The 17,464-nt window shown below is 44.9% G+C and overlaps 1 protein-coding gene across 6 annotated transcripts in view; it reads right to left on the bottom strand.

Moving 5' to 3' along the window:
* Positions 1-101: 101 nt before the first annotated feature.
* Positions 102-17,464, bottom strand: part of SEMA6A (semaphorin 6A) — a 185,311-nt gene continuing 167,948 nt past the window's right edge. For all 6 annotated transcript variants that reach the window (XM_035100287.2, XM_035100288.2, XM_035100290.2 and 3 more), the window contains one exon: positions 102-9,015. In XM_035100287.2, coding sequence (XP_034956178.2) covers positions 7,826-9,015 — 1,190 coding nt within the window. In that variant the 3' untranslated portion in view covers positions 102-7,825. The remainder of the gene's footprint in view (positions 9,016-17,464) is intronic.

Raw genomic sequence — 17,464 nt, 5'->3', positions numbered from 1 at the left:
AGGCAAAATGCTCTTTGGTAGACCCTCTATTAAGGTTGATGCTTACATGGCAGTCCAAGTTGCCATTTTAATTTCCCAGAATGCCAGGTGCAGTCACTACAGATGGGTTTTTTTGGTGTGTGTGTGTTGAAATGCAGTTTCTCGGCTGCCTGGGGTAGTGCTCAGTGCTTGTAAGCAGATGACCTAGAATGCTAGGGCCTGTCTATTCTGCTTTCCTTGAAACTGGAACCAAACAAATCGGTTGATAATTCTGTTTAGGGTTCCTTTGTGTGGTAAAGGAATTAGATGTGCTGATCTATCATCACACAAAGCCTATGGGGAATGGCCCCTGTGAGAGAATAGAGGTTACTTCTCTGTCACCTTTGGCTGGAGTTCTCTCTCTCCACGCCAACCAGTTTTATAAACAGTTCCTTTATGTACTCCCACAGCCTCACCCACTCCAAGAGGTAAAGAACATAGGAAGCCGAAGTCCCACTGAGTCCAGCATTCTGTTCTCATGGCTGCCAACCACATGTGTACGGGAAGCTCACAAGCAGGACCTGAGCGTGACAACTCTCTTCCTACTTGCGATTCTCAGCAACTAGAATCAAGAAGCATATTGTGTGGCGATACCCTGAACCATCCCCGGAATAAATAAAGACGCAAGACGCATTGCATAAGGTTAATGGGTGTATAAGGCCACAATTTTATTGATTACGGTTGCAGATAGGTATTGGCTTAGGCATTGGATCTAACCGTCTATATCCGATTCCAGCCCGCTCTGCTGGCAGTCTTTGAAGGGTTAACCACCATTGGGTGAGCCCTGCAATGCAGATCAACTAGGAACTCACCCCGGGGCCACCACTAGGCCTTAAGCCCTTACCTACCACGGCTTCGGACATGGCCATGCCCTGGACTCCTTAGGGGAGTACCCTTCAGCATTTTGGGGGAGGTGATGGCAGCAACCTCCCCCCCCCACCTGTAACCTTTCAGAGATAATCCAATGCCTACAGCCAAAACCAAAGTTGTGACAAGTTGCTACGAGGTAGGCGAAAACCACCAGGCCAGAGCCAATTTGCCAAGTGGAAAAATTCCTACCAGGCCCCTCAACGGCGACCAACCAAAGTCCATAGCAATGTCTGAGGAGAAACTTGCCTAAAGTGGGCGGGAAAAACACAGCAGCTGGGGGGTCCTGTGAAAGAGAGAGAGGCCGATTCCTTCCCGTGTGCTTGCTTAAATCAGTGAGCCGTGCCCCCTTGGAGCGTTCCGATTGGATGCGCCAAGGGAGCGCCGCGGCCGGGAGCCAGCCAGTGGGCTGGGGGGGAATTGCAACCATTTCTCCATCATGTGTAGGCTTCGTGGTGCCTACAATCTCCCCTCCTCCTATGGCGGAAGGGACTTTGCCTCAAACTGTGAAGGTCAGAAAACAATGTGGCCTTCCTTGGCTCCTGGCACCCGCCCTTCGTACTAAAACCAGCAGGAAAGTTTTTGGTTGGCTCATCAGTTATGAACTGCAGCTACTTCACATCAGATACAACTCATACTCATAATTTCACTGCAGTATGTACTATATTATAGGCCGATTGCATGTCTTCACAGTATAATGAAAGTCTGCCTGACGTGTAATTTGGTACCATCCGAAGCTGGTCTTCGTGGCAGTACTGAGCTGCTCTTTTCAACAACATTGGCTTCATTGCCATCATTTCTGAATTATACTCTAAGCAACAACTCAAATGGTTTAACCACCTTTGGGGGGCTGCGGTGGGGTGGTGGTGCAGGGGAATACTTTCTCTTTTCTTCTTGAAGCAAAAGTCATCATCCCGCTTCTAGAACAGCTCAGAAATGCTTTAAGAGCAAAAACGTGGCTGTCGTCCTCCTCTGTTACAAAGGGAACAGTATGTTTGGTAAACAGAGAGCATCTGAAAGTCATTCTTGTTCCAAAGTGTCTGGAGAAATTAATTTGAAATCCAGATGATACAGCGACTACAAGACTTCCAAGTGATAATGGATATTGAATTAAGGGTGAATTTGGCCCTGACAGGACAACCAAAAGGAATTTACCACTTGGATATGCCTGCATCTCATCTGGCTCTGAAATCAAAGTGCTGCATAGTTGACGGCATTAAATACTGGCACAGAAGGCGGGAGCAATCTATGCCAGAGATGCTTACCTTGAGAAGGGCCACGTAAGGGACTCTATGCAGCTTTCTCTGCTTATGCAGTCATAGTTGGCTTCTGCTGCCCATGTTGCTGCAGGAGAGCACTGGCATTTAAAGTCCCAAACTTGCAAAACTGAGCACCTGTGTTCGAGGCTACTGGTTTTAATACCTAAAGGTTACAGCTGAAGAGAGCTGAAGTACATCTTCCTCTCAGAGGGATGGTATGGATGATATGGCACGAAAGGGTGTAGAAAGCAGACACAGCAGTGTTGTACAAGTTTGGAAGTCTTAAATGTAACAATTATAACACACAAGAAAATAGGTGCTTTGATGGAATGCCTTGTGTGCCACAGTTAAAGCAACATTAACTCCACCTGTTGAGATGGGCACAGCAGTTTTCTCTCCCTAAATCTCACAATTTTGAACTTATGGGACTGTGTTGAAGATTTGGAATACTATGAACATAAATTCATTGGTGGTGGTTATGAGGCACTGAGGAAAGAGGGTGCTAAGCAAAATAATTAAGTTCACTTACCATTCCCAACTGCAGTTTTGGGGGTGTATGCTCCACTTGGAACTGTAGCCTAGTCTGTTGTATTCCAGGTCATCTATGAGTTGTATTGGCAAAAGTCTTTACGGGCTATTTCACATGTCAAGAAATCTGATGAAAGACTGTGCCAGCACAGAAGTACCTCATCAATGATGATGACAAATGAGCTCAGTACACATAGAGCAAGATGGTGGGCAAAGAATAAAACCGTGAACCAAGTAGGTCTTTAAGAAGCGAATGCCACTTTTGGTCCCCCCTCTTCCAAATGTAACCTTTGGCCAATTGAGCTCATGCGGGAACTTGCACATGCCGCTTTGTGTGGGGTGGGAGAGAGTTCAACAGTTGTGCTCTGAGTAGAACTGCCACTGAAAATGGAAAGCGACAGCACATCCAGAAAATGGTTGTGTACTTTTTATCAGGAGAGAATGTTGATGCAGTTACCAGAATGGGGAACCGGTGGTCCGTTACGTGTCATCTCCCATCAGACCCAACCAGCATGACCCGTGGTCAGAAAGGATGGGAATTATAGTCCAATAACACCTGGAGGGCCACAGATTTCTCATTCCTTCTACAGATTATCTAGAAAACTGTGTTCTTCCATACACCAACCCCCCAAATGCTGTGTGTGTGTGTACAGGAATATTTCTCTGGGTCTTTGGATCAGGCTAGCAAAATGAAATCATAAATTTAAAAAAAGTGGTTCACATTTCTGGAACTAATAAGAAGTTAGCAATTTTGTTTATTCGTGGGTAGCATGTCACCATATCTGATTAGTAGCAGGGTTTGGGAACCTTTTTGTCATAAAAATGTAAGGATCGTTCTAATGGGGTAGGTTTTAATGCATTGTTACTGTTTCTATGGAAAATGTTGAGTCCCTCCATTCTTCACCACCACCACCACAATGGCTTGTATTTTATCAGCCTTGCAAATGAGTCCGCCAAAGTTACTAGCCTGCAAAACCTTCCCAGTTGTGTCTTTCAATGCCGGTCGGTGCATCTGTGGGTTTGAAAAAGCCTCCCAGAACACGGATGGACCACAATGGCAACTGGCCCCATGGATGTTTGCAGAAGGTGACCACTGCACTAGAGCATTTGCACCGGTACAGGTAATTTGGCAGCCTACATGCTGTGACCTGGCAATCACTCTGTGTACCTTTGTTTTAGGTACTTCTCACCCATTGCCTCTTCTCTGCCCACTTTTTAGTGTGACCCATGAACATGTGGTCCCTGGTTGGCAAGGGGTGGCAGCTGTGTGCTTCCAAATTCCAAATCAGTGGCCACCTGTTAAGGATGCTTTAGCTGAGATTCCTGCGTTGCAAAGGGGGGTGGGTGGACTAGATGACCCCTGGAGACCCTTCCAACTCTAAAATCCCATGGTTCTGTGGTTGCCCAGTCTGTGTGTCTCAGTGTGTTTCCTGTGCATTGGGTCTGAAGGGTGGAAATGGTGATCCCATTTCATGTTAACAGAGGCAGGACTTTGCTTAATGCCACTGCTGGCCCAAGGGGCGGCACGAGCACGGGGCCTCCAGAGTCTGCCTGCCTCCTCTGACTTAGCTGCCCTACAGCTGAGGGGGAAGGCAGTGGGTGGATTGTTTGGGCAGCGCAGAGCCTGCGTGCACCCAAGCCACTGCGTCTCTCCCAGGAGAGACGTGTGGCTCGAGCGTGCTGCCGGCCCTGCTGTGAGTGCCACCCGGCATTTTGTCACCCCCCAGTGGTGACATCTGGGGCAGTCCACCCCCACCGCACCCCCTTCCTCCACCCCTGGCTGGCGCACCATGGTCTTGCTGTGCTGCCCATCTAATCAGTGCAGTCTTTGCATTTTGTGCAGCTACCTAACACCAGTGTGAGTTGTGACTTGTGGAGCTGCAGGTGTGTGGAGCGACCTTGGCTTCTAGTTCTAGCCACTTTTTGTCTAGCGTAGCAAGCCCAATGATTTTGCTGAGAGCTGCTCTTCTGCAACCCAGAGAGCCACCAATTATATTATGTTGGTATCCACTTAAAAAACAACAGCTTCTATTTTTGTATTATTTAGCACTAATCAAGAAAGAAGAACCAGGAGACAAAATATAGAAGGTAGAACAGTCTGGTTTTATTACTTTATGTCATCAAAAGACTCTCCCCCTCCCCTTTACCTTGCCATTTTTTTTCTTTTTCTATTTTTAAAATCTTAATTTTTATTCATTTTTTTTTTTGCTTTCCTTTTTTTTAAAACAACATACATTTAATCGTGAATCAGATGTTAAGGGAACGTGGAGATGAAGGGACGTTTGGTGACATCACAATATTTTACAACTTTACAACAAATGAGAGTCCGAATTGGTTGCGTCTAACCAGTGTATAGCAAGAGTGGAAAGCAAAGGCACACTTAGGTCTAAGAACCTCTTCACGCAAAATGGGGGTGGGGAGAGGTGTCAGGTGGGGGGGGGGAGCAAGGGAAGGATCTGGACAGGGGAAAAAAACACCACACTCAAGTACAAAATGGGCACCTCAAGGTTAACCCAGTCTTTGTCAGGGTGTATATTACAAAGGCAGAGATCTCTGTACAAAGCTGCAGTGATTATTCATTTCTACATCATGACAGAATGCTTTGTTAAGATGCAGGGAGGGGGCCACTGTGCCCTTCGCAACTCAGAGGGTTGAGCTTGGGGAGGGAAAGACTGCATTGCTCCTTTTCTTTGCTGATGAGTCGCCCGCCACCTGCAGCTTAGGAAGAAATGAAGAAACAAAGCCAAACGAAAAACCCCCAACAAGAAACACAGCTTTGACTTCAGTAAGCATAGTTCATGAATGGCGAACGAACCAGTTTAGTTAAAGAGGCAGAGTTGAAAGCAGGGAGAATGCAAGCACCCTTGGTATACACACTTTGGTTTTGATCATCCAGCCTCTCTAAACGACCGCCTATGTGCTAACCAACTTGAGAAGTTTTCCTTTCTTTATCATTCAAAAACAAAATGCCCCCTCCTTCCCAAATCCAGCAAAATAAATCCAAGTGAAGTATAAAAACCCTTCTATTTTTTAAAAAAGAAAAGAAAAAACAAACCAAAATAACTATATCCTCCCTCTCAAACATTCTATCCAGGCAATATAAAACACACATACACACACACACACACACCACCTTTTGCTACAGTATGTTGACATAGTTATTAAAAACAAAATACATGCTTGTGCATGAACCACCCAGAAATTGTGAGACCCACCCACACTGTGCACCCACACTTCAAACCCCACAAATGGGAGCAAATTAAATCAAAGTGGGAGCCCCTCCACTTTTTTAAAAAATTAAAAAGGGGTTATGCAGCATCCTTCTGTTATTGGGAACCAGCAGGAGCCAGCCTGCTGTATATTAATTTCCATTTCATTGTATGTGCTGTACATAAACGCTGTGCGAGGGTGCCTGTTTTTGTTTTGCTTTGCCAGACAGCACCTAGTGCTTGCCTTCACTTGTCACACCAGACTTTTGATGACAGTCCTTTAATGACTTCTTTGCTGGTTTGTGAGTAAGACTACATCACTATGCAGAAGGGATACGAAAAGATTCGGGTAGAAGGAAAACACTGCCCGCAGTACGGCGATGATACTGCCAGCATAGCCCAAGGGGTGGTCTGACAACCAAAACTGGAAAAGTCACACTGAAGCAATGTGCATTGTTACTGCCTTGCCTTCCGATGAGCTGGAGTGTCGCTGCTACAGTAACCTCAATATTCTTCCTTGAAATGTGCACATTCTCCAGGGGAGTAATTGAGGATGGAGATAAATAAATATTTGATTTATTCTAAAGGGAAAGGGGGCACACACGACAGCTCACAAAGATACACAACCGAAGGGCGTAAGGCACAAATTTACATGTGGAAGAAAGTAGGGCATTCACAGATGTGTTTTCCACCGACGAACAACGCTCTCCCCTCCCTGCCCTTGTGCGGTTAAGACCGTGAGCTATGCACGGCAAAAGCCAGCATATGGATGAGTCCGCTGCGTTTGTGGATTTTGTTTGCCATCTCACATGCAAGGGTGAAATGGGATGGCAGAGAACAAAGCTGGTGCCTTCACAGAAATGATGAGCTATTGACAAAACCATATTCACAGCAATGGGGCCAAGGAGGGCAGCTTTCAATGCTGCTGCTGCAGGAAGTTACTGTAGGAAGATAGGAACCTTGTTGTGGAACCGGGTGGTTTCTCTTTGACTACTGCCCTGCATGGAGGCTGAAAGGCAAGCTTATCTGACATTTAAATAAATACTCCCCCCTTTTTTTGTTTTGTTTTTTCCAGAAAGAGATCAGAGAGTCCAAACACAAAAGTTCAGAATTCCACCTTCAACTTATTTAACTCAGTGAATTTATTGGAAAAATAAAAAGAGTTTTAATTACTCCAGTTAATGGGTTTCACGTTAAATAGGCATAATTTTCAACGTAATTTGCTTTTTTTTTCCTTCTGGAGAGAGCTGCTCATATGATGATATGCAGAAGTAATTTCCTTAGGAATAATAAAAAAAAAGACAAAAGGATGAACAATAAATAATAGGAGTTACTTGCGTTAACAGTCACATGTTATTCATTAAAAGAGAAGAGGAGCGGAAACCTAGGACAGAGGGGTTGCCCAACATGGCAATCGGCTATAACCAAATGGCTGTAACACTGATGAGCATTTCACAGTACCTGCACAGAGTAAACGTCTGCCAGAGTTCAGTTAAGAGTTAGCTTAATCAATGAATTCCTTCCTTCCTTTCCGTTTTCCTTTTGTTTGGGGGTTGTCATTTCCCCCATTTCCGTTTTTGCTTTCAAAGCACTCAGTTCCCAGATCCGAAATTGCGCAATGTGCAGTTTCTGAGTGAAGTTATCACAGTCATCATTCACGTGTGTGCTTTTGGCTCAATGTTTTGTGGTTAGTCTTTTGAGTAAAAGAGCTGTTGCATCGCGGGGGTGGGTCCTACAGTTGCAAACCATGTATTGCATGACCCAACTGTTCCCTCCCCCTCCCTTAAAAAATAAAAAATATTCCACTTTCCCCCAGAGAGCAATGCATCCTCAGGCTCAGGCAGATTCCTGGTCAGTTGAAAAAGAGCATTGCAGTTGCTGAACACTGCCTTTGTAACGGCGTACTCTGGTCACCTGCTGTTCCCCACCCCCACCCCACGGTGATTATGTACATGCATCGTTAGGCTTCATAGACGTGGAAAGAGGGGAGAAGGAGGGCTTGGGGGGTACGTCTGGTTTTAATGACGGTGTGCGTTTCAACCCTGATCTTGTCAGCGAGTTGTATGTCGTGAGGCTGGGCTGCCTAGATACAGTCACGGTCTGACCCTGAGCAGCGTGGACCTGTATAGAGTCCACCCTCTGTGGGGCAGGAGGGGGGTTGTCCCCCCTGCCAAAGCTCTGATTTCTCGAGAGGTGGGAAGAATTAGAAGAATTAGTGTTATTCCTTTTGAGAGTGGAGGCCTGGTGATTTCTCGTAAGCGAGTTCGTGGCGTAGTTTCTCTTGTAGTCCACGTTATAAGCAGAAGAATGCATTTCCAATCGCTTGCCCAGGCCGCCCTGGGCGAGGGAGGCCCCAGGAGGCCCCAGGGAGGCTTCCCTCTGGGGTACTTTGGGCGGCATGCTATCCAGGTTCTCCACCAGGTTCACCCCGTGGTTGGGGCTTTTGCCGCTGAGATGGTCCTTGATGGTTTTGTACTCGAGGGTGGCGTTTTGGTCCTCCATAGCCATCTGCGCCATGTCGCTCATTTTGGGCTGGTCGACGTACTCGTGCTGGTAGCCTTGCTGAGAAATGGGCAGGACGACGACGCTGGAGATGTGGCTGGGAGAAGCCCTGAGGGGGAGATCTGTGGGGATCACGGGGGATGCCATAGGGGGGATGTCTTTTGTGCAGGCATTGATGAGGTTCTGGTTCCTCTCCCAGTCTCTGCTGCCGCGGCTGGGCTTCCTCTTCTGCTGAAGCGTCGGGGTCGACTCTGGAGTTGGTAGAGCGGCCAAGTCCAAGTGATGCTGGTCTGCTTTGATGAGCATCTTGGCGGTGCTGCCCGGCGTAGCAAGCTTGCCATTGTGCATCAGCGGGGTGAGGATGGCTTCAGGCTTTGGCTCTTTGGACTGCGTGTCCCCAAAGAGGCCACTGAGCTTGGTGACGCTGCTCATGGAGCCCCTGCGGGATTGGGTCAGCTCCTTCTCCTTCCTCTGCACAATGGTCACGTCTCTGCGCCGATGGTCACAGATGCAGTATACTATGATCCCCGAGAAGACAGCCCCCATGACAAAGGCAAGAATGACTGCAATGGCCAGGAGGGTGACCGGCACCAGTTGATCATGCCCTTTGAGATAACTCTCCCGAATCACTCCTGCAACAAATATCATAAAGAGGTCAGCAGAAAAGCACAGGGGGGGAAATGGTTACGGTCAGAGTTAATCCATTTAAAGACATTTTCTGGATCAGGGTTTCCCTAACTTGGGTCTCCAGCTGTTGTTGGAATACAACTCCCATCATCCCTAGATAGCACGGCCAGTGGTCAGGGATGATGGCAATAGTAGTCTAAAAACAGCTGGAGACCCAAGTTTGAGAAACCCTGCTGTAGACACAACTCTTGCATTTTGAAAACAACTCTTAAAGATGTGGGGATGAGGGACTCGGGATGGTCCCAGTATCAAGTGCTCCTGCACGATCCAGTAACTGGTCACAACCTAAAGACCTACTGAGGCTATTTTTGAGATAGATCAAAAGTAGTTTGCCATATGGCACATCGTAGAGTTTGGAGCAGAAGCCCCGAATGAGTTATATCGTTCTTTGGCTCTTGAGAGGTGAACCCCTATCATGGTTTGGTTGTCTGCATCACATCTAGTTGAGCACTCACATAAGTTTTAGTCTGGTCTCTATCTAAGGAAGACTGAGAAAACTCAACCCTCCTCCCCATTCCAAGTGGTATTTTTCAGTCGAAATTTGAAAAGTAAACGAAACATCCTCAATGTGTATCTCTTTCTCCAGAGAGTTGTGCCAATCTTCGATTCCAGATATCTCCCTTCCTGCTTCTGCAGAAACCTTGCCATTTTATGGTATATTGCAGCTCCTAGGAAATCTCCCTGCAGCAGCTGGCCTTTTTAGTACAGTTAATCCTTTTAAGCATACCTAAATAAATAAATGATTTGAATGTACCCACCAACTACCATACAGAAAATTAAGGGAGAAAATGCATCAAAAAATATTTTTTTTCAGTGATTTCATTTTTTTTTGTAGTTGTATAGCCTGCTGTGCGGGGTGTGCTGTGGTCTAAACCACAGAGCCTAGGGCTTGACAATCAGAAGGTCGGCAGTTCGAATCCCCGCGACGGGGTGAGCTCCCGTTCCTCATTCCCAGCTCCTGCCAACCTAGCAGTTTGAAAGCACGTCAAAGTGCAAGTAGATAAATAGGTACCGCTACAGCAGGAAGGTAAACGGCGTTTCCTTATGCTGCTCTGGTTCACCAGAAGCGGCTTAGTCATGCTGGCCACATGACCTGGAAACTGTACACCAGCTCCCATGGGCAGTAAAGCGAGATGAGCGCCGCAACCCCAGAGTCGTCCGCGACTGGACTTAACGGTCAGGGGTCCCTTTACCTTTACCTTTTAGCCTGCTGTGGACCACAGGCTTTACACCTACTCACACATACACAACAATGCTTGCAGGGGGAAATGAAGGGGGAAACAAAGGAAAATGTAGGGGGGAAAACTTGAAACTCTTTCTGGACCAAGGTCATGCTACACAGGTGAACGACTATTCCTGTATGGTCTCCTCCAATGCAAAAACATTATTCCCTGCTTTATACATTTAACTGGGGATGCTGCCAAAATTGCGGGGCCAAGGAGTATACAAGTTCCTCTTTCTCAGCCTTAGTTAGCCTACAGTCGGTCCTCTGAGTGCACATGTATAGAGATGTGGTACATGCAATTTCTCTCCCACTGAAAAATGGGGCGGATGGTGCAAACTGGGCTGTAAGTGATGATGTGTTCACACGGAGCACTCAGTTGGGACGGGAGGTTATCTCTGCAATGGTGAGACTCACACTTGGTCTGTGTCACACATTTTCAGAGCTTTCTGAAGATGAATAGATGAACCAGGTTCATGTAATGAGGAACCAGACCTGTTTCCCTCCCCCTTGTATTCATCTATGGTCTAAAAGTTAGATCACAGCCGAATACTGGAATCTTGCTTGTAAAAGTGGTGAATCCCTATCAAATTTTGGAGACCATCTGAACTCAATACCAAATTATTATAGTTATATGTAAAACTACCATTACTGCAGCAGCGAATGAATGGGACTGGTTTTACTGCATGACAAGGCTTTATGGAAGATACAGATCATTTGTAGAATAAATTGCAATCGTATTTTAACGTCGTTTGCATGCAAACTATCTCTAAAGAATACGGCAGCAGAAATTGAGCCTCATGGAAAGCATTGATAAGCAGCCCTCTAGAATTATTGCTCAGCTGTGATAGATTTGCTGTCCTTTTTTAAATAATAGTGCGTATGCATTTATGGTATATTTGCATTCAAAGCAGGAACTCAAATGCTTTCTGAAATTATAAAATCCAGTTGTGAAATTAGTTTTGCATGGAAATGATTGCATTGTGATGAGCAATTAATAATTTCATATAAGGAATGAGCAGCAAGGAGAATTTCTCCCTTGGAAAGCAAATGTTAATGCCCTCAGTTGTCTCACGGCCATTTCCCACTGCATTATAGACCTGGGGGAGAGCTAGTTTCATGGGGCTTTCATGTCAAAACTTTTCTGCATGTAAAAATGGCTATGGAAAAGGTCTATCCCTCTTTCTCCTCTTTAATGTATATGCCAGGGGTGGAGAACTTCCAGCTTACACGCTGCTTGTGGCCTCCAGGGCTTCCCCATTTGTCCCCCAAGGCCATTATGTTCAAGCTATGCACCCCACTTACACCTGACAAAGCTGTTTTCTGAAGTTGGTTTCTGAAGTTCCCAAGCTGGGTGCTTGGAGCCTTTGAAGCGGTGTATGAAGTGGCGACCCAGTGCCAAGACTGGGCCAAGACATTTTGCTGCTCAATGGCACCCCTACCCCCACGACAAAGCCTCCCCCCTGATCCACCCCCTTCCCCCTCACCTGCGGTGAGGGGATGAAACGCCCTCTGCCTATGGACTTACTGTGCTCTGTTGCAAATTGTGCACAATTCCAGAGTAGATTTCTGTGGTATGTGTAGCCGATCAACAACCCTAAAAGCCTGCACAGGTTGGTTCTAAGTAGTGAGTGTCATCAATCCCATGGGAATAAACTGGTGCCGAACAATAAAGGACAACACCCAACTAGACAGCTCTGTCCGTGGCTAAACTTAGTATTATATATATATATATATATATATATATATATATATATATATATATATATATATATGCTCCAAAAAAAACCATGAAATGCACTGCAAAGCATGCGACTGTTCCCACAGTGAAGTCATTAGCATGCATCTGTAGAAAAGAGGCTCCAATGACTGTGGTTCTTTACAAAAAGGCTGTCTTCCTCCCCCCTCTTTTTTATCACATGCAGTCTGGGAGACCAAAATAGTCTCAACATGTTACAAGCCTGAGTTTGTCTTGTCTGTAATCACAGCTCGAGATGGCAAAACACCAAAGGAAGCCTTAGTGTCTGTGCTCTCTAAAAATAGGTTCCGGAGTAGGTTAGATGGGGAAAGCAAGTCTGGACCCCGAGTCAAATTCTTTGCTACGGTTCATTCATTGGTTCACGAAAACAAACAGCCCTGTCTTTGTGGCATTACTGCCTCCCTTTAACATTTGACAGATGAAGATAAGGACGTTCTTGTAGTCTTATAACCATCTCACATCAGGGATGCCTCCCCTTCTGGCCATGACATAATGCTGAAGACTTTACATATTCCTGCCATATGCTGTATCAATTTCCTCCTCCACAGCCTATGTAATGTAGGCATATTGAAGCAGTGTGTGTGCAGCTGTAAACCGATTATAACACTTCCCTTCTTTTACAAGTTAAGAATGTTTATTGGATTGTTAAATCTCACAATGGATCTGGCCATACCTGTAATGGGATAGCAGCAACTCAAAAACCACCCACTGATGTTTTCTATGTGAATACACACCTTCCCTTCCACCACTGCTTTGGGCCACATGTGTGCTCACTTTCAGAAGTTTAGAAGAAGCATTTCCAATGCCACTCCTTCTTAACAGCAAGCTAAGGTGAGGGTTGCTGAAAGAAATGGAGCCAGAATGAGGCCATCATCTTGGCTGCGAGTCCTGGAAGACCTTCTCCCTGCCTTGCAGGCCTTTTCCCACCAGGTCTGACAGGGCCTTGACTGACTCCAGCTACAGAAGCTGAGGCTGCTAAACAAACTCTTGAGCTAGGGTGTTGTTTAGGGTTTCTTATTAGAGGGCTGTGATTGCTATTATTGCTATTAATTTTTTGCACCTTTATTTTAGATATTCTTATGATCTGTATGGGAATTGTTCGATTTGGCTGTGTACTTCTTGCTGTTTTATTTATTGCTCGTGACTGCTTTTGTTATGCTTGTAATTAGGTATGTGATTTATTTCATGTTGTAAGCTGCCCTGAGCATGGTTTGAACTATGGAAAGGCAGCATGCAAATGTCTTAGCATGCTAGGGAAAACCTTGAGGTTTGCTGAAGTGCAACATACCTTAAGAAAACAAGAATGCAAGATGTATAGAGCTAAAGGCTCTATATAAAGCATCCCAATGAGAATTGAGCATGCTGTGTAGCCACCACAGAATGCTAAGTGTTATTTGAGCTTCTTACAGCCTACAGTGGGCAGACACCAGGCTTGTCAGATCTTCTCTGCTTTATAATAGAACCCTAACATCTACCACCTGGAGCCTGAAAAATACAGCCTGAGATCACCTCCCAGAGAGGCGCTAGCAGCTGCTTTACTCTTCCCTGGTCTTTTTTTGCTGCAGCAACATGCTGAGGTTTGGCTTAGTGTGTCGTCCAACTGGATTCATAGTTAAGCTCTCTCTTCAGTAACCTAAAGCTGTAACCAAGGTTTGTTCTCGCTTTCAGCTCGTAGTTAGAGAGGAGAGAGCTTAACAAGGCTGGATGACATGCTAATCCAAACCTTGATTTAGCTCAGCATGGTACAACAGCAGAAAGGACCCAGGGAGCAACCAGAGGGTCTGAGAGCTCTTCTCCTGTAGCTTGGATGTTCTTACCATAAGCCAAGGCTTGGCTTAGCGTGCATTGCAAGCAGAGTCAGAGTTACATGAAAGAACAGTGAACACATCCTGAATCTAGTGATCTGTTTTCAGAACAAGAACTGGACACCAAAGTTCACTCCTGATTGCTCCAAGCTTTCTTCTCTTCGGTAACCTGATTTAGGTCATTTTGGAGCCTTCAAGCGGTGACCTAACTTAGGTCGTTTTGTTGTTGCTCTTGCTAAACAGGAGTTAGAAACTGTTGCCAATCTACTGCGAATCACCATCTACCATAAATACTCCCATTCCTTCTGTCCACTCCTGACTTATAGCTTTCTGTAAAAGGGTGTAGATTTGTGGGATGATGTGCCCAGGAGTGGCCCACTCTTGCTTAGGAGGTGAGAACACTGCAGCGTTTGGGTTGCAGGTCGTCTGTGTCGTCAAAAATGGCAAAGCAAGAAGGGTGATTCTTTAGAGACAGAAAATAGGGTTTGTCTAAGGCAGTGTTTCTCAACCAGTGTGCCTCCAGATGTTTTGGGACTACAACTCCCATCATTCCTGACCACTGGTCTTGCTAGCTAGGGATGATGGGAGTTGTAGTCCCAAAACATCTGGAGGCACACTGGTTGAGAAACACTGGTCTAAGGGAGCCTTCACCAACCTGGTTTCCCCCAGATAGCAACTGTGCACCAAAATATTTGGAGGGCACCACATTGGGGAAGGCTATTCTATGGAAATCAGGGACACAACTGAATTTGAATTTCAGGACCACGATGGCCACTGGATGTTGTTCCTCTGTGTTCCATCTTGGCAGGATGTTTTTGATCACCTTTAGCACAAAGCGCAAAACCTGCCAGCAAAACGTCTTGCCAAAAGGCGTCTGGTGTCAAAAACCCACACCATTTAGTATAAAAGCGAACTTTTTAATAGTCTTCAGAGCTGCAGCAACCCAGTGGCCGCAGTGAATGGGAAACCGAGAGCGCAGTGTGGTTTCCTCAGCGGGAATCTGTCATCGTCTTCTTGTTTTCTAATATAATGTGGACCAGATGGCAATGCAATAATGCCGTCTCTCCCCCCCCCCCCCGACCCCCACACATAAATGTTGGCATAGATGGAAATGGGAGCAAAGGCTCGGTAAATGAAATATGATGTGATCATTGGAAGGGATGAAGAGGAAACTGCTAATTGGGATATAAAGTTTCAATGACTAAATGTGCTGCGGTAAGGAGGCAAGCCATGAGTTGTAAATGCAGCAAGCGTGGCGGCTATTTTGAGATTCTCATATTGAAATTGTGCCCACTGTGGTTGGGTAGGAAGTCGGCCACATCCACTTCCACTGTTTTCGGAATTTGCAAAATTTAAGCCTCTTTTGCATATGGGCAACATTTAATTTCCATTACTCCTATAGATAGATAGATATTAATTTATTTTATTAAATTTGCCCAAATTTCACATATAATTCCAATACGTAATATTTTTCTTTTCTTTTATGAACTGCCTACCCGATTTTCCATTCTATTTATTTGCTGTACCCTATTTTCTCTATTTTATACCATAACCCTAATATGATAATCTCTATTTCTGTTGCTCATAGTTCAAATCCAGTTTGCAAATTCATCATATTATATTTTTTTAATAGCCCAAAGAAAGCTTCCATTCTTTATAAAACAGTTATCATTACGTTCTCTTATTTTATTTGCGGGTATCCATCTGATCTTATTTTGATTTTAATCCAATTTTAAGATGTATTACAGTCGATTGCTGAATTTTATGTCTTAATATATTATAGATTTTAATGTTAGCTGCCCTGAGCCTGGTTCTAGCTGGGGAGGGCGGGATATAAATAAATTATTATTATTATTATTATTATTATTATTATTATTATTATTATTATTATTTTATGATTTTCAACTTTTAGCTTTGCGGTTTCAGCATAGTTACTCCTATTATTATTATTTTGGTGGGGAACACCTTTGGAATTATGGGTGATATCCAGTCATACTCATGAGTAGCCCCACTGATTGTCAATGGACTTCATTTCATCAAGTATGGCTAATGTTGGATATCCCCCCCCAAATGTTTTTGTCCAGCACCATTTATCCCTATAGTTGAGCTGTAAGTGCTATCATATCATTTCTGAAACTCAGTGAATGTAGTGTTCAGTGTTGCCTTCAGCACCATGTGTTCCTAAGATTATTTCATGTCAGGAAACTTGAATATCACTTCCAAGTCCCCCTGCCCTCCCCCGCTAGGCTGGGACTTCCTAAATGTGTGAATTTAAAACAGATTTGAGTCTTGTTATGTGCAATGGAAGTTAAAACCAAGAAATGCTTAAGTGAAAAGAAACTGTGCACGCTTCGAAACATAACCGGGGATACATAAGCCATCTAGCTTATTCTTTTACAGAATTACACTGGAGGGTGCTTTGTTTCTTAAGATGCTTTTCAACTCAAGTGCCTTTTCAACTCTTAATTCCATGCTGTAGGTTCTGTTAGATCTTTATATACATTTTAGGACCTTTCTGCTACGCCTGGGATGAGCTAAAACACATCCAGCTGTTTACTTTGGGAAAAGCTCAAAGCAGCTGGGATACATTAGATTTCTATATGCTTGTGAGAATACAGCTTACTGCAGGGTTCCTGGCTAATTGCAGCCTATCTCTCATCTCCATGGGTCCCATTTCAAGGCATGTCATTTCTCTGATAGCACAATACGAATGGGATGTTGCCACCAAGGCCCTGTCGCAAATGTAAGAAATGCCATTGTGAATTCTGGGTTCCTGGAAATTTTTTAGTCCTGCTTCGCTCCTCTCCTGTCTATCACTCACCTGCACAGGGAAACTCTCGTATGAGCAGGAACTCACAAAGAGCTGCTTTGCTGTAGCTTTCTAAAACCAATGGAGGCATCTCAAGCCAACAACCCCTAAAGCAAGCATCCCCAAACTGCGGCCCTCCAGATGTTTTGGCCTACAACTCCCATGATCCCTAGCTAACAGGACCAGAGGTCGGGGAAGATGGGAATTATAGTCCAAAACATCTGGAGGGCCGAAGTTTGGGGGTGCCTGCCCTAAAGGAAAGTAGCAAGTATTTTTGTTTCTCTCTTTTGGTTTAACTTAGGGTACTCGACACTTATTTAATTCCAATAGCCTTTTAAAAATTGAATAGGTTATACTCGACACTTATTTAATTCCAATAGCCTTTTAAAAATTGAATAGGTTACTGCTGTGAATGGATAAGTGCTTGTGCACACACTCTACCTTTAAAAAGCAAACTAAAAACACATTTTTCCCTCAAAGAATTCTGGGCCCTGTAGTTTGTGAAGGATAGCTGGGAACTGTAACTCGGTGAGTGGTGAACTACAGGGCCCAGAATTCTTTAAGGAGAAGAACGTGCTCTGGATGTGTGTTTAGTGTGTACAGTTCCCTGTAGTTCCCCAGCTTGAAACTGGATGGAAGGAAGGTGTGAGTCAAATGTCCGGTGTTTTGTCATGAACAGGGAACCAAAGTTCAGAGGAAGATACAAATCACCCTGGTTTAACATGACAATATCAGTTCATGCCTGCCTCTGTCCCCTGCTTAAGAGATGACACTGAAGACTAGGAATCAACACTGCACT

The sequence above is a fragment of the Zootoca vivipara genome, chromosome 11, assembly GCF_963506605.1.
Source record: "Zootoca vivipara chromosome 11, rZooViv1.1, whole genome shotgun sequence".
Classification (NCBI taxonomy): domain Eukaryota; kingdom Metazoa; phylum Chordata; class Lepidosauria; order Squamata; family Lacertidae; genus Zootoca; species Zootoca vivipara.
The sequence above is the reverse complement of the archived record's forward strand: the minus strand, read 5'-3'. Positions and strand labels throughout refer to the sequence as shown.